This window comes from Protomyctophum bolini, assembly GCF_963924005.1.
Source record: "Protomyctophum bolini genome assembly, chromosome: 9".
Taxonomy (NCBI): Eukaryota; Metazoa; Chordata; class Actinopteri; order Myctophiformes; family Myctophidae; genus Protomyctophum; species Protomyctophum bolini.
In genome coordinates this window covers 18,568,400-18,582,361 of record NC_137870.1, presented here as the reverse complement: position 1 = coordinate 18,582,361, position 13,962 = coordinate 18,568,400, and the positions used below count along the sequence as shown (strand labels likewise).

The window sequence follows — 13,962 nt, the reverse complement described above, 5'->3', positions numbered from 1 at the left end:
TATGTATTTGATGTATTACCATGTGTTGTTCTTGCTTACTGTAAATCACTCTGGATTAAGAGCGTCTGCTAAATGCCTAAATTGTAAATTGTAACCCCTGAGCAAGTAGGCAGGCTCTATTTGGTAAAATGGTAAAAATAAATAATCAGCATATGTGCAGGAAACCGGGTAGAAGAGGAAAGTTACTGTAGTGCAGCTTTAAGTATCAGAATTCTACAACTGTCTAGGAAGAGAGAACCCTAAGACCTGAATAGCCATTCTTATAAATTCTCATAGGATTACCTCCTAACTGGTGAAATTATAGTGACATTATTATAACCACTTTCACCTAGGCTGCCGAGGCAGCTGGACGGCATGCGGCGGGTTCGACTCCCGAGCACGACGGCCTTTGCCGCGTGTCACTCCCCATCTCTCACCCCTTTTCCTGTCTGTCTACTGTTCCCTATCAATAAAGGCAAAAAGACAAAAACAAATCTTAAAAAAAAGACCCCTGGGAATACGCAGACCTTTTTCTTTTTTTTTTGCAACAACAGAACTAGACAAGACGAAAGGACATTTGTAACCACTGACCTCTTATGAACTCAACATATACAGATTAGATCGACCACTTGGGAGAACCGCAGGTCTGGCTCTTAACATAAGAATGCCGATATGAATACACGTGTTGTCATTTAAAGATATTATGTACTCTGATAAAGGATAATGAGACGCTATGGCCCTAATGACGCAGAAGATAGAACCAAGGCCTGTGACCACAATGTCTTAGCATACGCATCATCACGATTCATGATGTGTGTGTGTGTGTGTGTGTGTGTGTCTCACCAGTAGATTCTCATTGTTTTGGACCAGGGCTCGATGGTGGAGGTGTCTTGCAGACGATGAGGATGAAGAGGAATCCCAACAAGATATAGCCTAGGTTGCTGAGGAGTGAGGACGTTGTTGAATGCCCTTTAAAGAACAGGAGAGATGAGTGATGCTATTTCAGACAGCCATGTAGAAAGTTATCCAACACACACAATTCATGTTATTGCATTTAATTTGGGGGGAATGTTTTGCCTTTCATAATTATGATTATCTTTGTTCATTGAATTCCCATCAATTGAATTCTCCAAACTCTGACCTAATTATAAGGGCAGAGTCCATGCACCTACACGTGATGGCTTGTTAGATGCAGTTATATCTCTGATCTGTTAAATGACATCAAGATCACTGAGGTCAGCTGACCAATTTCTGCTTGTCGTCCCTAAGGCATGATACTGATAATGATACTTACCAGATAGCCTACTGACCATATACTGACATCACCATACTTTGTAGAGAAAAGGCCTTGTGCACACCTACAAGGACAGGTGTGTAGGAGCCGGCAACCAAATGCGAATCATGAGAAGAAAAGTGAGAAGAAAAGTTTTATTCAGAGTGACAACGTTTCGGTCTAAACGTCCTTCAGATACCAGATGAAGGTCGTTTAGACCGAAGTGTTGTCACTCTGAATAAAACTGCTGCTCTATGAGTGAAGACAGTGTGAGGGACCCTTTTCTTCTCACTGACAAGTGACATCTAATGTAATCCTGGGCGCTACACTCTGCCAACCTGGGGAGAGCAACCGACTGACCAAAATCCTAATGCTTTCTTCTATGCATGAGGAGTCCAAGCCTGACAGGGGGGTTGGACATAGCGCATGGAAGGAGCACGTTATTCGTTAATCCAACCACGCACACACGCTCGCACACACCTTTGCCATTATGTCATAATGTGTATTTTTCCCCACCAAATGTTAAAGCACATGTCTGCCAACGTAAGAATGAAACAAAAACTGAAGTCATAATAATTAGATTAACATTCTTTCTCATAATATATTAATGTGTGCAGCATTCTGTGATGTAAAGTAACTAAGTAGGCCTACTCAACTCTATAGCCTGCATACAGTATTTTGAGGCATTTTACTTAGCATATTTCAAATTTTCGGTATATAGCCTGATACCTTACTAGCCTACTCCACTATATGTCAGAGACAAATATTGTATGCTAATTTGACAGACTCCATTAAATCATTTGAAAACTTATAAGTTAGCCTTGAACTAGTTATTAAATAGCCTATAGATTTTCATTATTATTATGCAAAAAGTAACTGTCTAACAGACCTAAAGTAGCTATACTTTGGCTTTTTGAAAATAATATAATATAATAATATAGGCAAACTACAAGCTTGCGGTTATGAGCTTGTAGATCGGCTATTTTCAAACAATTTTCACCTATACATTCTGAAAACTTTTTTTTCCAGAATGTAGGCATATAGGACGTTCTGCACAATCACTAAGTGTTTTTATTTTTGGTAGGCCTATACTTTGAATAGTTTGATGGCGCTAATGTACATATATAGCCTACTACTGTACTTTTCATCATGGTACATTTTGAATATCAGGACTTATATACACTTAAAGAGTATGATACTTTTACAATATAATAGGATATGCTATTCTTCCAGGAAGTTCCAGCTGTTTGGCAGCATGAATGGAGGTGGGTGGCAATTGCGAGCCAACTTTGCCAGCAGGCCAACCACAGCTAGCCTAGCACACAGATAGGTGGAGACTGTGGTCTGTGTCATGGCTAGATAGATTTGGAGAGATAATCGAAGGGTTCTGGTCTTACCGTCTTTATAGCGAGATGGTCCTGGACGACAGAAGTCAGTCAGTCAGTCATTCGGGGAGGAGGAGGATTTCTTGAACATATCACCCTATATAGACAGTCATCACCCATCAGGTTGCACGTGCCAGCCACCCTCTGCATGTTTCTCGGATTCCAGATAGAATTCAAACAAAAATAAACAGTATAATGGACACCACTACGACCACTTCGATGGAAAATCCCACCAGTAAAAGAGCGAGCCACTTGACTGCAGCCGGGTACAGCCACGCAAGTCTACCGAGCAATGCTAACTGCGCGCCCGGAGCATCCGTGCGTAATTTCGGAACCGCTGGAACTTTGAGTCTCGGGCCGGCGACGAGTTCCAACAGCAGCAGCAACAACAACGCCATTTACAACGACTTTGACATCAGCAGCATTCTAGTTAAGCCTAAACCTTATTATGATCTCGCCGACGATTTTCTGATGGCGGACGGCGCGCAGTGGACGGACGGCGGCGACAAGATGCCCGTCAGACCGAAGGACGCACCGGCGGAAAGTTTACTGAGTTTACCGAGCTCAACTTTAAGGCTGTCCTCCCCCGACAACGGACAGACGTTCATGCGGGGAGTTGAAAAGGATATGTCGGCACCCGTAGCTTTGCCATCGGACAGAACGTCTCGTTTTGACCTCTCCATGTCCCCACATTCTAGTTTCGGGGTTGATTCTTACCCTCCATCCGTGGATCATTCACCCATCTCTCTGGCAGAGCTCAACCACCCAGAACGTCTGGCACTGGCATCGGCGGCGCAGGTTTCTTAATATTTTTAATAGTGTTTTGTTGTTTTTGAGTTTTGATTATTCTCTAAAGCGGTTTTTTCTAGTTTGCAATATTTTGATCATTAGTTTTAAAGGCTTATAGTTTGAGTTGAGTAATTATTAACACACAATTTAATTGTGTGTTTTGTTTTTATTGTGGGTAGGCCTATACGTAGCTTGGGTCCAAAGGGCAATAGGCTATATGGTTTTGCCATTATTTAATATGTTTGACAAAGATGGACATTTTCTCTATATGATATCAGTTAATAAACACACAATACCATTTCAGTTAGTTTTTGTTTTTATTTCAGTTGTCACCAACCAAAAATATATAGTTTTCAGTTAATGCTATTGCAGTTTAAAACACATCAGCTACTGTGTGCCCCCACATTTAGTGTTTACTATTTAGATATATAGGCTATTCAGGAGTCGGACCCCACCCTATAAACCCACTCTTCAAACAACATTTCAATGTTAGACTCATTTAAAACACACAACTGGTCCTGGTGACTGATATTGTCCTGAAGGGGCCATGTTCTTTTCACTTACTTCTTTCATTTATTGTATTGATGTGTTTATTTAGTAGAAGGGCAAGAACCAACGATGTGTTTCCAATGTGTTTAACATAGTTTGAAGTATGAAAATGGTTGGTTTGGAATATGACTTTTCTAAATATTGAATCAAGCACCTTAAAAACTGTCTGACATGACACAAACGCCAGAGTAGACTGACTGTTGATTTTGACAGCACATTTTGATTTAGTTGTAGTCTTTTGAATATTTAATTTAGTCATCTGAAATGTTTTAGTTGATTAAATAGCATAAGAGTATATTTGACTAAATTTAGTCAACTAAAATATATTTTGGTGGGCCATAATGGCGTCATAATGAATGATTTATAAACAGCTCTGTGGTGAAAATAGCAGATCTGTTTTCCATCCGGTATCTGCTATTTTCACGTTGTAAGTCTTGTGACACACCTGCACAGTGCACACAACCAAGCATAACATCTTTTTAGTTCTACTGGATCACTTCTCTACTAGTCCCTCCCTAATATTTTAGTCTAGATTTTATTAGTTGACGACATTTTCAGTATTTAGTCATAGTTTCATTCATCATAGTTTTTATTTCGTTTTTGTCAATGTTTAAACAAAGGTAGTCGACAAACATTCTTCGTCATATAGTTTTAGTGGACAGAAGTATCACTGCAGGCTGAAACACCCTTTTAACTATAACAATATAACCTTACAGGTGAGGGGCGCGGATTCCAGCTGCGACATAACGGGCAACGAGGCTGCCATCGTGCCGTTCAGTGCACACACACACGCACTGCAACAACAAAAACTACAGCAACAGCAGCAACAAATGCTGATGATGATGGTGTACAAAAACAACAGCCCGTGGCCCCTGCAGTCCTCCTCTCCCTCGGAGCTTCAGCTGCGGTGCCAGTCGGGCACCGGGGGTGGTGTGCCCATCGAGAACCCCTGTTCTTACGCCGCCTCCTACGATGTGAATCAAACCTCTGCCATCATGGCACAGAGGAAGGCCGTGGCTGGCGCCACATACCCCAGGTAGGGCTACACCGGCAGTTCCTGAACTTTTTCGTGCCAAGGAGCAAGGACCCCCCACAAAATTCATGCGGTATTTGGCCTCTGAAAATGTTTTGTGCCAGGGACCCCATTTGAATTTTTTTTGTGCCAGGAACACCGCCTCTTAGCTTAAGAAAAACACAATTATTATCGAAAGAAACACTTGAAGTGACGTGCCGTGAGCTTGGTATATCTACTATTTTTGAATAGCCATATAAAATATGGATAAAGGAGTTAAAACTATCGTGATGCATTACCAAATTTAGCTGGGGACCCCCTGGAACCCCCTCAAGGACCCCTTGGGGTACCCCTGGAACCCCCCCAAGGACCCCTTGGGGTACCCCTGGAACCCCCCCAAGGACCCGGGTCCCCAGACGCACTGCATTAGGCCACGGATAACGGCATTTGATACGATTTTAATTAAGACCCCACAAACCACAATGAGAACCAGGCTAAACGAGGCATTGATGTTAAAGCATTAAAAGTACAGCTCATTTAACACTCTTGTTTTTATGCTAAACGCATTGCATTTCATTCTAAACTCTTCACATTCATTATGGCAAAACAATATTGGAGATTTCTATTTTGTGAGCCCCTCTTCTTTCTTTTTTAGCATGAGTCAGAGACTCTGCGTGATCTGCGGAGACGAGGCGTCGGGCTGTCACTACGGCGTCATAACCTGCGGCAGCTGCAAGGTGTTTTTTAAACGAGCAGTGGAAGGTAAGAATTGCGTTACAAATGCAATTTACAATTTGGTCATTTAGCAGACGCTCTTAGTGCAGAGCGACTTATAGTAAGCAAGAACAAAAACATGGTAATACATCAAAATAGTCATCATGAATCATACGTAAGCTAAGAACGTAACAGTGGAATACGGTATCTATTTAATGGAACTATGGAGTGCTATTTCTACATAAAAATGCTATCTAAGTTACATACACCAACACAAAATAAAACCTCTTTGCCAATAATAGTCGATCTACAAGCTCAGGCTACTCCACAGGATAAGCATTCTGGGGTTCGAGTCCCTTTACTCAGCTGAATGTCTCTCCCCATCTCTCTCCCCGTTTGCTGTCCATCTACCTCATCTGCAGAGGCTATGCGTGTGACATCATCGTACGTCCAGAAGTTTTGCAGGAACGCATAAACACCTATCGCCTAGTGGCAAAAAAACTACTTTCTGACCTTGACAGCCCATTCATCCAAACATCGTCATATCTGATTGTATTAAACAACGTTAAACTCACCAACAGGCGTGTTTGGTGGAAAAGTGATTAATGTGCATTCTCTCAATTCTAACTTTTTGTGGTTTTATGTAAATTAATACCGTAGGTACTTGATCATACTAGACTACAAAAGTAGCAGATTCCCAAGCTCAAAACGAGGCACAGTGACACATTTTGAGCTTGTAGATCTGCTACCTTTGCTAGTTTTAATTTGAATCATGAAAAGTAACAGTTATGGACGTATGAGCCTGAGGTTTCCACCCGACAGAGACGATCACTGAAATGTTATTTGTTTAAGAAATTTTAACTGATTTGAACACGCAATTTCTAAGATGCCTTTGGTATATAGTTATGCTTATCTTATCTAATTGAAGACTGCCCTGTGGCGCCGTTGAGTTTATTATCACGTTATTATGTGTTCGGCGTGTTCTTCACTTCTGACATTTTTATCTCACACTGGCACAGTCAGATACGAGCCACTGTGATTCATCGTGGCCATGTCACTCTGTCCTCACATCCTTTGCTTTCCATCTCCTTTTCAGGTTTCACATTTTAGAATCTCACTACAAAACTCCCGGCCTCATTTGAAGGCTATACTCCCACACAAACCACCTTTTATGAAGAAATTGAAAAAGCAGGGGTTGTGCTGACCCCCCTCCCCCTGTTTTATCTGAAACAGAATATTACCTATAGTAGTTGTCATAGATGTGGATTTCATCAAGTTTGAGTATGCTGTGCTCTTTTTCAGCAACACCCCCGTTTCTCTCACACACACACACAGTCACACACACACACACACACACACACACACACACACACACACACACACACACACACACACACACACGTAGAAGATTTACAAACTCTAAATACAGCATAAAACGGTACATTTGAGCTTGCAGATCTGCTACTTTTGCATATGAGGTTTCCACCCGACATACCCTTATATTGTGCCCTTTGTACTGGACAGGTCCTCACAACTACCTTTGCGCTGGTCGGAACGACTGCATCGTGGATAAAATCCGGAGGAAGAATTGCCCCTCGTGTCGTCTGAGGAACTGCTACTTGGCTGGGATGAAACTCGGAGGTAGGAGGGGGGGGAACTCCCGCACACTGTCTTCAAATTCAAAATCTTCAATGGGAAAATCACTTTTTGTTAAATGGTTAAAGCACTGGTCTCTATACTGCCTCCCCTGGCCAGCTGGGGTGCCTGAAGGGGAAAAAAAGAAAACAAGGTTAAAGCAAGGGGTCTCCCTGTCTGTCCAGCTCTTTAATAAACTATCAGGAGAAAGCACCCATTAGTGGCAACATTTTCTAGTGTTCCAGTTCCAATTTTGTCTGCTCATTTCTTCGCGTCATCACTTCCAAATTGAGTACTATCAGAGCATAAATCAATTTAACACACATTTTAACCAAAACAATATCACTTACCCTGCCTTCAAGTCGGTTAATGGTCCTACGGTGACCCCACTCCCCCCCCTCCCATCTACGCAGGCAGAAAGATGAAGCGCGTTGGGGCGCGGACGGCCTCGGGTTTCAGGCCTCCCTCCTCGGCCCTGATGTTCCAGGGCCACCACCAGTGGGCCGCCATGTCTGGTCACGGCCACCTTGACGGCCATCAGCATCAGACCACCCTGAGCTGCGCCCTGCCCGGCCCGCCCGTGGTCAGCGTCACAGAGCTGCAGCTACACCCGCAGATCATCTCCCTGCTGGAGGACATCGAGCCCGACACGGTGCTCTCCGACTACGACAGCGGTGGCCAGGCGGACGTTGTGTCCAACATGCTGCTCACCTGCCTCAACCGGCTGTGCGAGAGGCAGCTGGTGTGGATCGTCAGGTGGTCCAAGTCTCTGCCAGGTAAGTACCGGTACGCCTCGCCGAGCCATGAGGCCTATATAGGGCAGGTGCCTACTGTAAACAAAAATAATTGTAGCAGAACTGCAAGCTTGAAACGGGGTGCAAAGCTACACGTTTCGAGCTTGTTGATCTGCTACATTTGCCGTTTGGGGATTTGAATTCTGAAGTTGGACTTGTTGGACTTGTCTGTGATGTGATTGTGGTGTACCGTGACATGAAGCGTAAAAGGAATGAACAATCCTTATCCCTTATCTTAAGGAAGTACTGTAATTGTTTTTCTTTTTCTCAAAAGGATTTCGCAACCTGCACATCGACGACCAGATGACGCTCATCCAGTACTCGTGGATGCACCTCATGGTGTTTGCTCTGGGCTGGCGCTCCTTCCAGAACGTTACCAGTGAATACTTGTACTTTGCACCGGACCTGGTGCTCAGTCAGTAAGTGACTTAATTGCAGCTCAGTCGAGTACTGTATGAAATTACGAATGATTGTATTACTGTATTTAAAAGGAGTAGTTCACCCATAAAATGACTTATTTTCTATCAATTACACACCCCACGAAGCCTTGAATTCATGGAGATGTGTTTTATCTCATTCCTTTAATAGACAATAATGTGATGAATGTGGAAAAAACTAAATGATTGATTACCAACAAGAATCTATATGATGGAAGGCCAAGGGAAGCTAGGAGAATGAGATTAGCCAGACACTGACAATGACACCAAGAGCTGAGAACCAAGAACCAGCCAGCAAAGTAGTGCTGTGGGAACCAACAGCACTACTGGTCACGAGGACATCCCACATTAACATACATGGATGTACTTAAGAAAGACGCAGGAGCGCAAAGCACCAATGACTGGAAGCGACGATGGAGGGCTCGTCTGAGGACGACCTAGAGATATGATCCTCTGATCACCATGTTTTATGTTTGTCCTAATTAGGGAACAGATGAAGAGATCTCCCATCCATGACCTGTGTGTTGCCATGCAGCTAGTCCCTCAGGAGTTTCGGAAACTTCAAGTGACCCGCGAGGAGTTCCTCTGCATGAAGGTCATCATTCTACTGACCACAGGTACTGACCGGACCCAAACACATGCAGCAACCCACAGTCATACATCAGTGGTTCTAAAAATGTGGGTCGACGCATACCTCAAGTGAAGTTCCCAGATGATTTGCTTATGTCTCTAAAGTGACCATCATGACATCAAGGTCCCATGCAGATATCAATGAAGCAACTTGTACACCACATTTACCGCTATCATTGTTTGTGAGCAATATATTCTGAAGTCACTTGGCTGTGGTTAGGAGACCCAACACTGTTTATACTGTCAGCAGTGATAACTACACTCCAATGACCTCTCTCTCTCTCTCTCTCTCTCTCTCTCTCTCTCTCTATGCTAACCCTAACCTCACAGAAATGGGCTATATGCACACAGAATAACTTCCTACTTCTGGCTCGCTTCCCTACTTCCTTCACAGGTCTTACCGATGATACTAATTAAGGCCCTGTTCCATTTAGTGTGCACCGTGCAAGTGTGCAGTGGTTCTAAAATGTTTTAATTTCAATGAACCCCATAACTCAGAGAGAGTGTGTACAGATGGAACCAAATGGACCGTGGAGGGGCACTCTTGTCATCGTACATCATGGCTATTTGCTCAGACGCTAACGTAAAATTTCCATTCATTGTCATTGGGAATTTAATGTGTTTTTGTAGGACGAAAATCTACACTAATAGCTGAATATAGGAGGGGCTAGCGCCCCTCAAAAATCACACTTGTGATCATACATCATCATCACATTCCAGCCAATCACAATTACACACAGAAAGCTGGCATCCAATCAAATCATTGCTATGGGGTGCACACAAACACTGATAGAGACCACAAAGTCACCCACACATAAGCATCGATTAGAGACAGACTCCAGATCCATAGGATAATCACATGAAGGAAATCATGGATAGTTTCAGCCTATCTTGTTTCCTGCAGTACCTCTGGAGGGACTGAAGAGCCAGTCAGCGTTTGAGGACATGAGGCAGAACTACATCCGGGAGCTGTACAAGACCATCTACATGAAGGAGAATGGTGCCGCCGCCAGCTCCCAGCGCTTCTACCACCTGACCAAACTCATGGACGCCATGCACGAGGTATCTATACTACCACAGGCTCTGCCTGAACCTTTTATTCTCCCTCTTTTTCAAATAACAAAACAAATCACAAACATAAACATGATACATACAAATCACAGTGTGATTAAAGGGACATTTCACTCCTGGAAGAACATTATGTCACAGTCAATCAAACACTTAATAGTATTTGTAGTAGATAACAGTAGCACAATTTGAAATTTGCACCCTATGGCCAGAAAAATAATAAAGTCTGTGTGTTTGACTAGGGTGCCCATAATGCTTTAGTGGAGAGGGGAGAGGCTGCATGTGACTTTGTAGTCCAGGAAGGGAGACCACATTTTCATCACAGGTTTTTTTTGGTCATAATCCGGGTCATAAAACCATGAGCCAAGAAATCTGGTCTAGGAGTGGACCTTGAATTTTCGTGCAGAGGTGCCTCGCTCCAAATGTGGTGACATCAGTGTTCTACCGGGGAGGGGGGGGGGGGCAGAGGCTGGCGCACAGATCGGTGAACCAATAGGATCCACCGGATCCTCTAGGCCAGGAATCCAGCTGGGGCAGGCCAACTTTTATTTGACTAAATGTCATAAGATGTTGTCTGCAACATTTTATTTTGGCGGGTCACGATGGCGTCTTAATGCCTGATTTTACACTTGGTTGCATGATGAAAATGGCAGATCTACAATCGCTTGGGTGTTGCGCTCTGAAAATAGCAGATCTTCAAGCTTGCACTGTGACATGTTGTGAGCTTGTAGGTCTGCTATTTTCAAAGTGCAACACCCGAGCAGAACAAAACATACAGTAAAATTAATTGTCATTTAGTTCTACTGGTTCTCTTTTACACTAGCCCCTTTCCTAACATTTTAGTATTCTATTTATGGACAAAATTGGCAATACATTTTAGTCTTAGTCATCATACATACCTATGTAGACGTGCTGCGGAGCGACAGCTTGGCTGACAACACTGCAGAGCTCAAGAACCTGATATTGGATAGGAATTTGTGGAGAGCAGCGATCCAGAAATCCCGAGTTGATGTTGGCTAGACCTCACTATCGCAGCAACAAGTCATCATAGCATAGACAGTAAACTGTTAGGAAATGGGGAGAGAAATGGGGAGTGACACACAGCAAAGGTCGTCGGGATTTGAACCCGTGACACACAGTAAAGTTGCATTGCAGCCTAGGTGCTCGGTCCAGAAAATTTTTTTTTGTTTTCACGGCGTGGCTCTGGAAGTTTTAACTTTACAATTTATAATGGAAGTCAATGGGGCTCTGAACGGGCTTGAGTCAAGTCATCCTTATGTGGATTTACCTGTCGTGTGTGTTTTAACCACCTCACCTCTCCATAGAGTAGACCAGTGCCTAACCTGTGCTTCATTTGGCTGGGGACCTACTAGCACCCTCTCAAGGACCCGTTGGGGGTTCCTGAACCCTGCTTTGAGAACCACTGATTTTCCTTTTGCCATCTTGATCCATAAGGTCAACTAGACCTGCTCGGCATTTTTATGTCAGTGCGCAAGATAAGATTCGGTTTAATATGCCAAATCATCATGACATCACCACAAACAAAAATTTATTTCCGGGTAGATAGCGCTGGCAGCGTCACATTGGAGCAGTATAGAACGATGAGGGACCCAGAAGAGAATGCATTTTACCCATACACGTTTCAAAAAGTATTTATTTATTTTAAAGACCTGTAGCCTCAGACAAAGCCAACTCACGTTTTGGGCCGAACAAATAATTTGAAGAAAAAAGGGCAGGGTACAAACACCTTTTGTTGTTTTTCTTCTTTGTAATTATTTGTTCGGCCCAAAATATTGTGTTAATTGTCACGATCCGAGTTGGCTTTGTCTGAGGCTCACAGATCTTTAAATAAATATTTTTTGTGAATTTCTTTTCTGGGCCGCTCTTCATCATTAAAGCGTTCGGGACTGCGACGCTCTATTATTAATTTACCTTATTTTTGGAAGAACACAGGACACTTAGCCTATGGTATTGTTATTGACCGTTATATTAGTTTGTTCTAAATATCCACAGGTTGACAAACCTTACCTGCTCACTTACAATCCTAGTTTACTGAGGTACTTTTACATGTAGCTCTCTCTCTCTCTCGCTTATTATAAGTCACTCTGGTTAAAGAGTCTGCTAAATGCCTAAATAGTAAACTAGACATACGGTAGCTAATGTTCTGACACTATTTATATATCCATAGACAGTCTATCCGGAAAATACAGCAATACATGCTGGTCAATTGTATCATGCAGTTCACTGGTATAACAGAAGCATCTGAATTCATCATGTTTCATCAAGCATTTACTCAGGGTTTTCCTCTCATTTGTCTCCAGTCTCTGGTCTAACAGTGCTGCCTTCAGCAGGGCATGGATGGGCCTTTGACTAATAACACCTTTATTCCTCCAGATTGTGAAGAAAATGAACCTCTACTGTTTGACCACCTTCATCCAGGCGGACGCCATGAAGGTAGAGTTTCCAGAGATGATGACGGAGGTGATCTCAACCCAGCTGCCCAAGGTCCTGGCAGGTATGGTGAAGCCCCTCCTGTTCCACGACAATGCCAACGTGGGCCGCATAGCGTAGATCTAGTGCGGATCAAACCTGTTCTTTCTAAAGGACGTCCCATAACTCTGAGTGTGAACAGATATACTCTCAGAGTTATAGACCTACAAAGATCCAGTAGGAAGCGCCCTCAAGGAGCCCCAGGACGCCACTTTGAGATCCACTGGCATGGACCCTTCATTGGGGCAGGCATTTTATTTAATGACTGGATCGTTCACTCCGACAATTACTGGATTATTCATTGCCACTTTCCGCATCAGCTTTCGACCGTTAACATTACTTTGTCCCTACTGTGTCGCTGTTTGACATTACTGTGATGAAATGGGAGGAGAGTTACTTGGACTTGAAGGATGCTGCATTCTTTCCAGAGTGGAGCGTCATCTTCTAAATCGTTCCTCGGATTGTTTGGATGTTGGATGATCTGGTGTTTCCGTTACGTATTCATTCCTGTGTTTAAAGGGTAATTTCTTCCTATCCGTTTTTTTTTTTACAAAATCATGTTGATAATACATGTATATTGACCAAAAAATATATATTAAAAATAATAAACATATAGGGCGCTGGTCCTTTAAGAAAAGCATAGGCGGGGTCTAACGTCAGCTCACGTAGAACAGGAAGAGTTGCAGCAACAACAATGCATGGACTAACATGTCATATCATCTAGAACAGATGATTTACCATCCACACGGATGGTAAATCCGCTAATTCGGTATGGAACGCTTGGCATGTTTTTTTTTTGCTTTTTCTTTCAGTGACGAATGGATACGTGTCTTCATATACGGTAAGACAACAGCTTGTGCGAAACTCCCCTTTAAGTTTTTCTTTGTATGTCAATACAGCATCAATGGTATAAGAACAAACTTATAGCCAAAGTAAGATATACGCTAAAATTGTTGGTAGACCTTTAAAGAAGCCCAGACCAAGAGCATGCTTAGACTGGCGAAGAGTATCTCCTCTGACCCCTTACATGTTTTAAATGATGAATATCAACTGTTGCCCTCCATGAGGCCATCAGTCTTGTCTTGGTTCTAAACCAAAATCTATAATGTACGTCTATGTCTTGTCTGTTTCTTGAACGGTGACGTCATGGACGCAAAGCAAATTTCAGTGTAAGCTGACAATAAAGTTATATAGTATCGTATCGTAT

General features: G+C 43.0%; 1 protein-coding gene across 1 annotated transcript; it reads left to right on the top strand.

The window, feature by feature from the left end:
- The first annotated feature begins 2,675 nt into the window (after nucleotides 1-2,675).
- Nucleotides 2,676-13,712, top strand: pgr (progesterone receptor). Its single transcript, XM_080772248.1, has 9 exons — nucleotides 2,676-3,435; nucleotides 4,692-5,011; nucleotides 5,643-5,749; nucleotides 7,226-7,342; nucleotides 7,750-8,112; nucleotides 8,405-8,549; nucleotides 9,054-9,184; nucleotides 10,102-10,259; nucleotides 12,660-13,712. Exons 1-9 carry the CDS (start codon nucleotides 2,833-2,835, stop codon nucleotides 12,834-12,836), a joined length of 2,121 nt encoding a protein of 706 aa, XP_080628374.1. The 5' UTR covers nucleotides 2,676-2,832; the 3' UTR covers nucleotides 12,837-13,712.
- Nucleotides 13,713-13,962: the final 250 nt, after the last annotated feature.

What these genes read in the sequence shown, in the direction of transcription:
- pgr (XM_080772248.1), top strand. Translation starts at nt 2,833, where the DNA reads ATGGACACCACTACGACCACTTCGATGGAAAATCCCACCAGTAAAAGA. An exon ending in GGCTGGGATGAAACTCGGAG is followed by an intron (nt 7,343 to 7,749) that starts GTAGGAGGGGGG and finishes CCATCTACGCAG; the next exon opens with GCAGAAAGATGAAGCGCGTT. An exon ending in CCGGACCTGGTGCTCAGTCA is followed by an intron (nt 8,550 to 9,053) that starts GTAAGTGACTTA and finishes TGTCCTAATTAG; the next exon opens with GGAACAGATGAAGAGATCTC.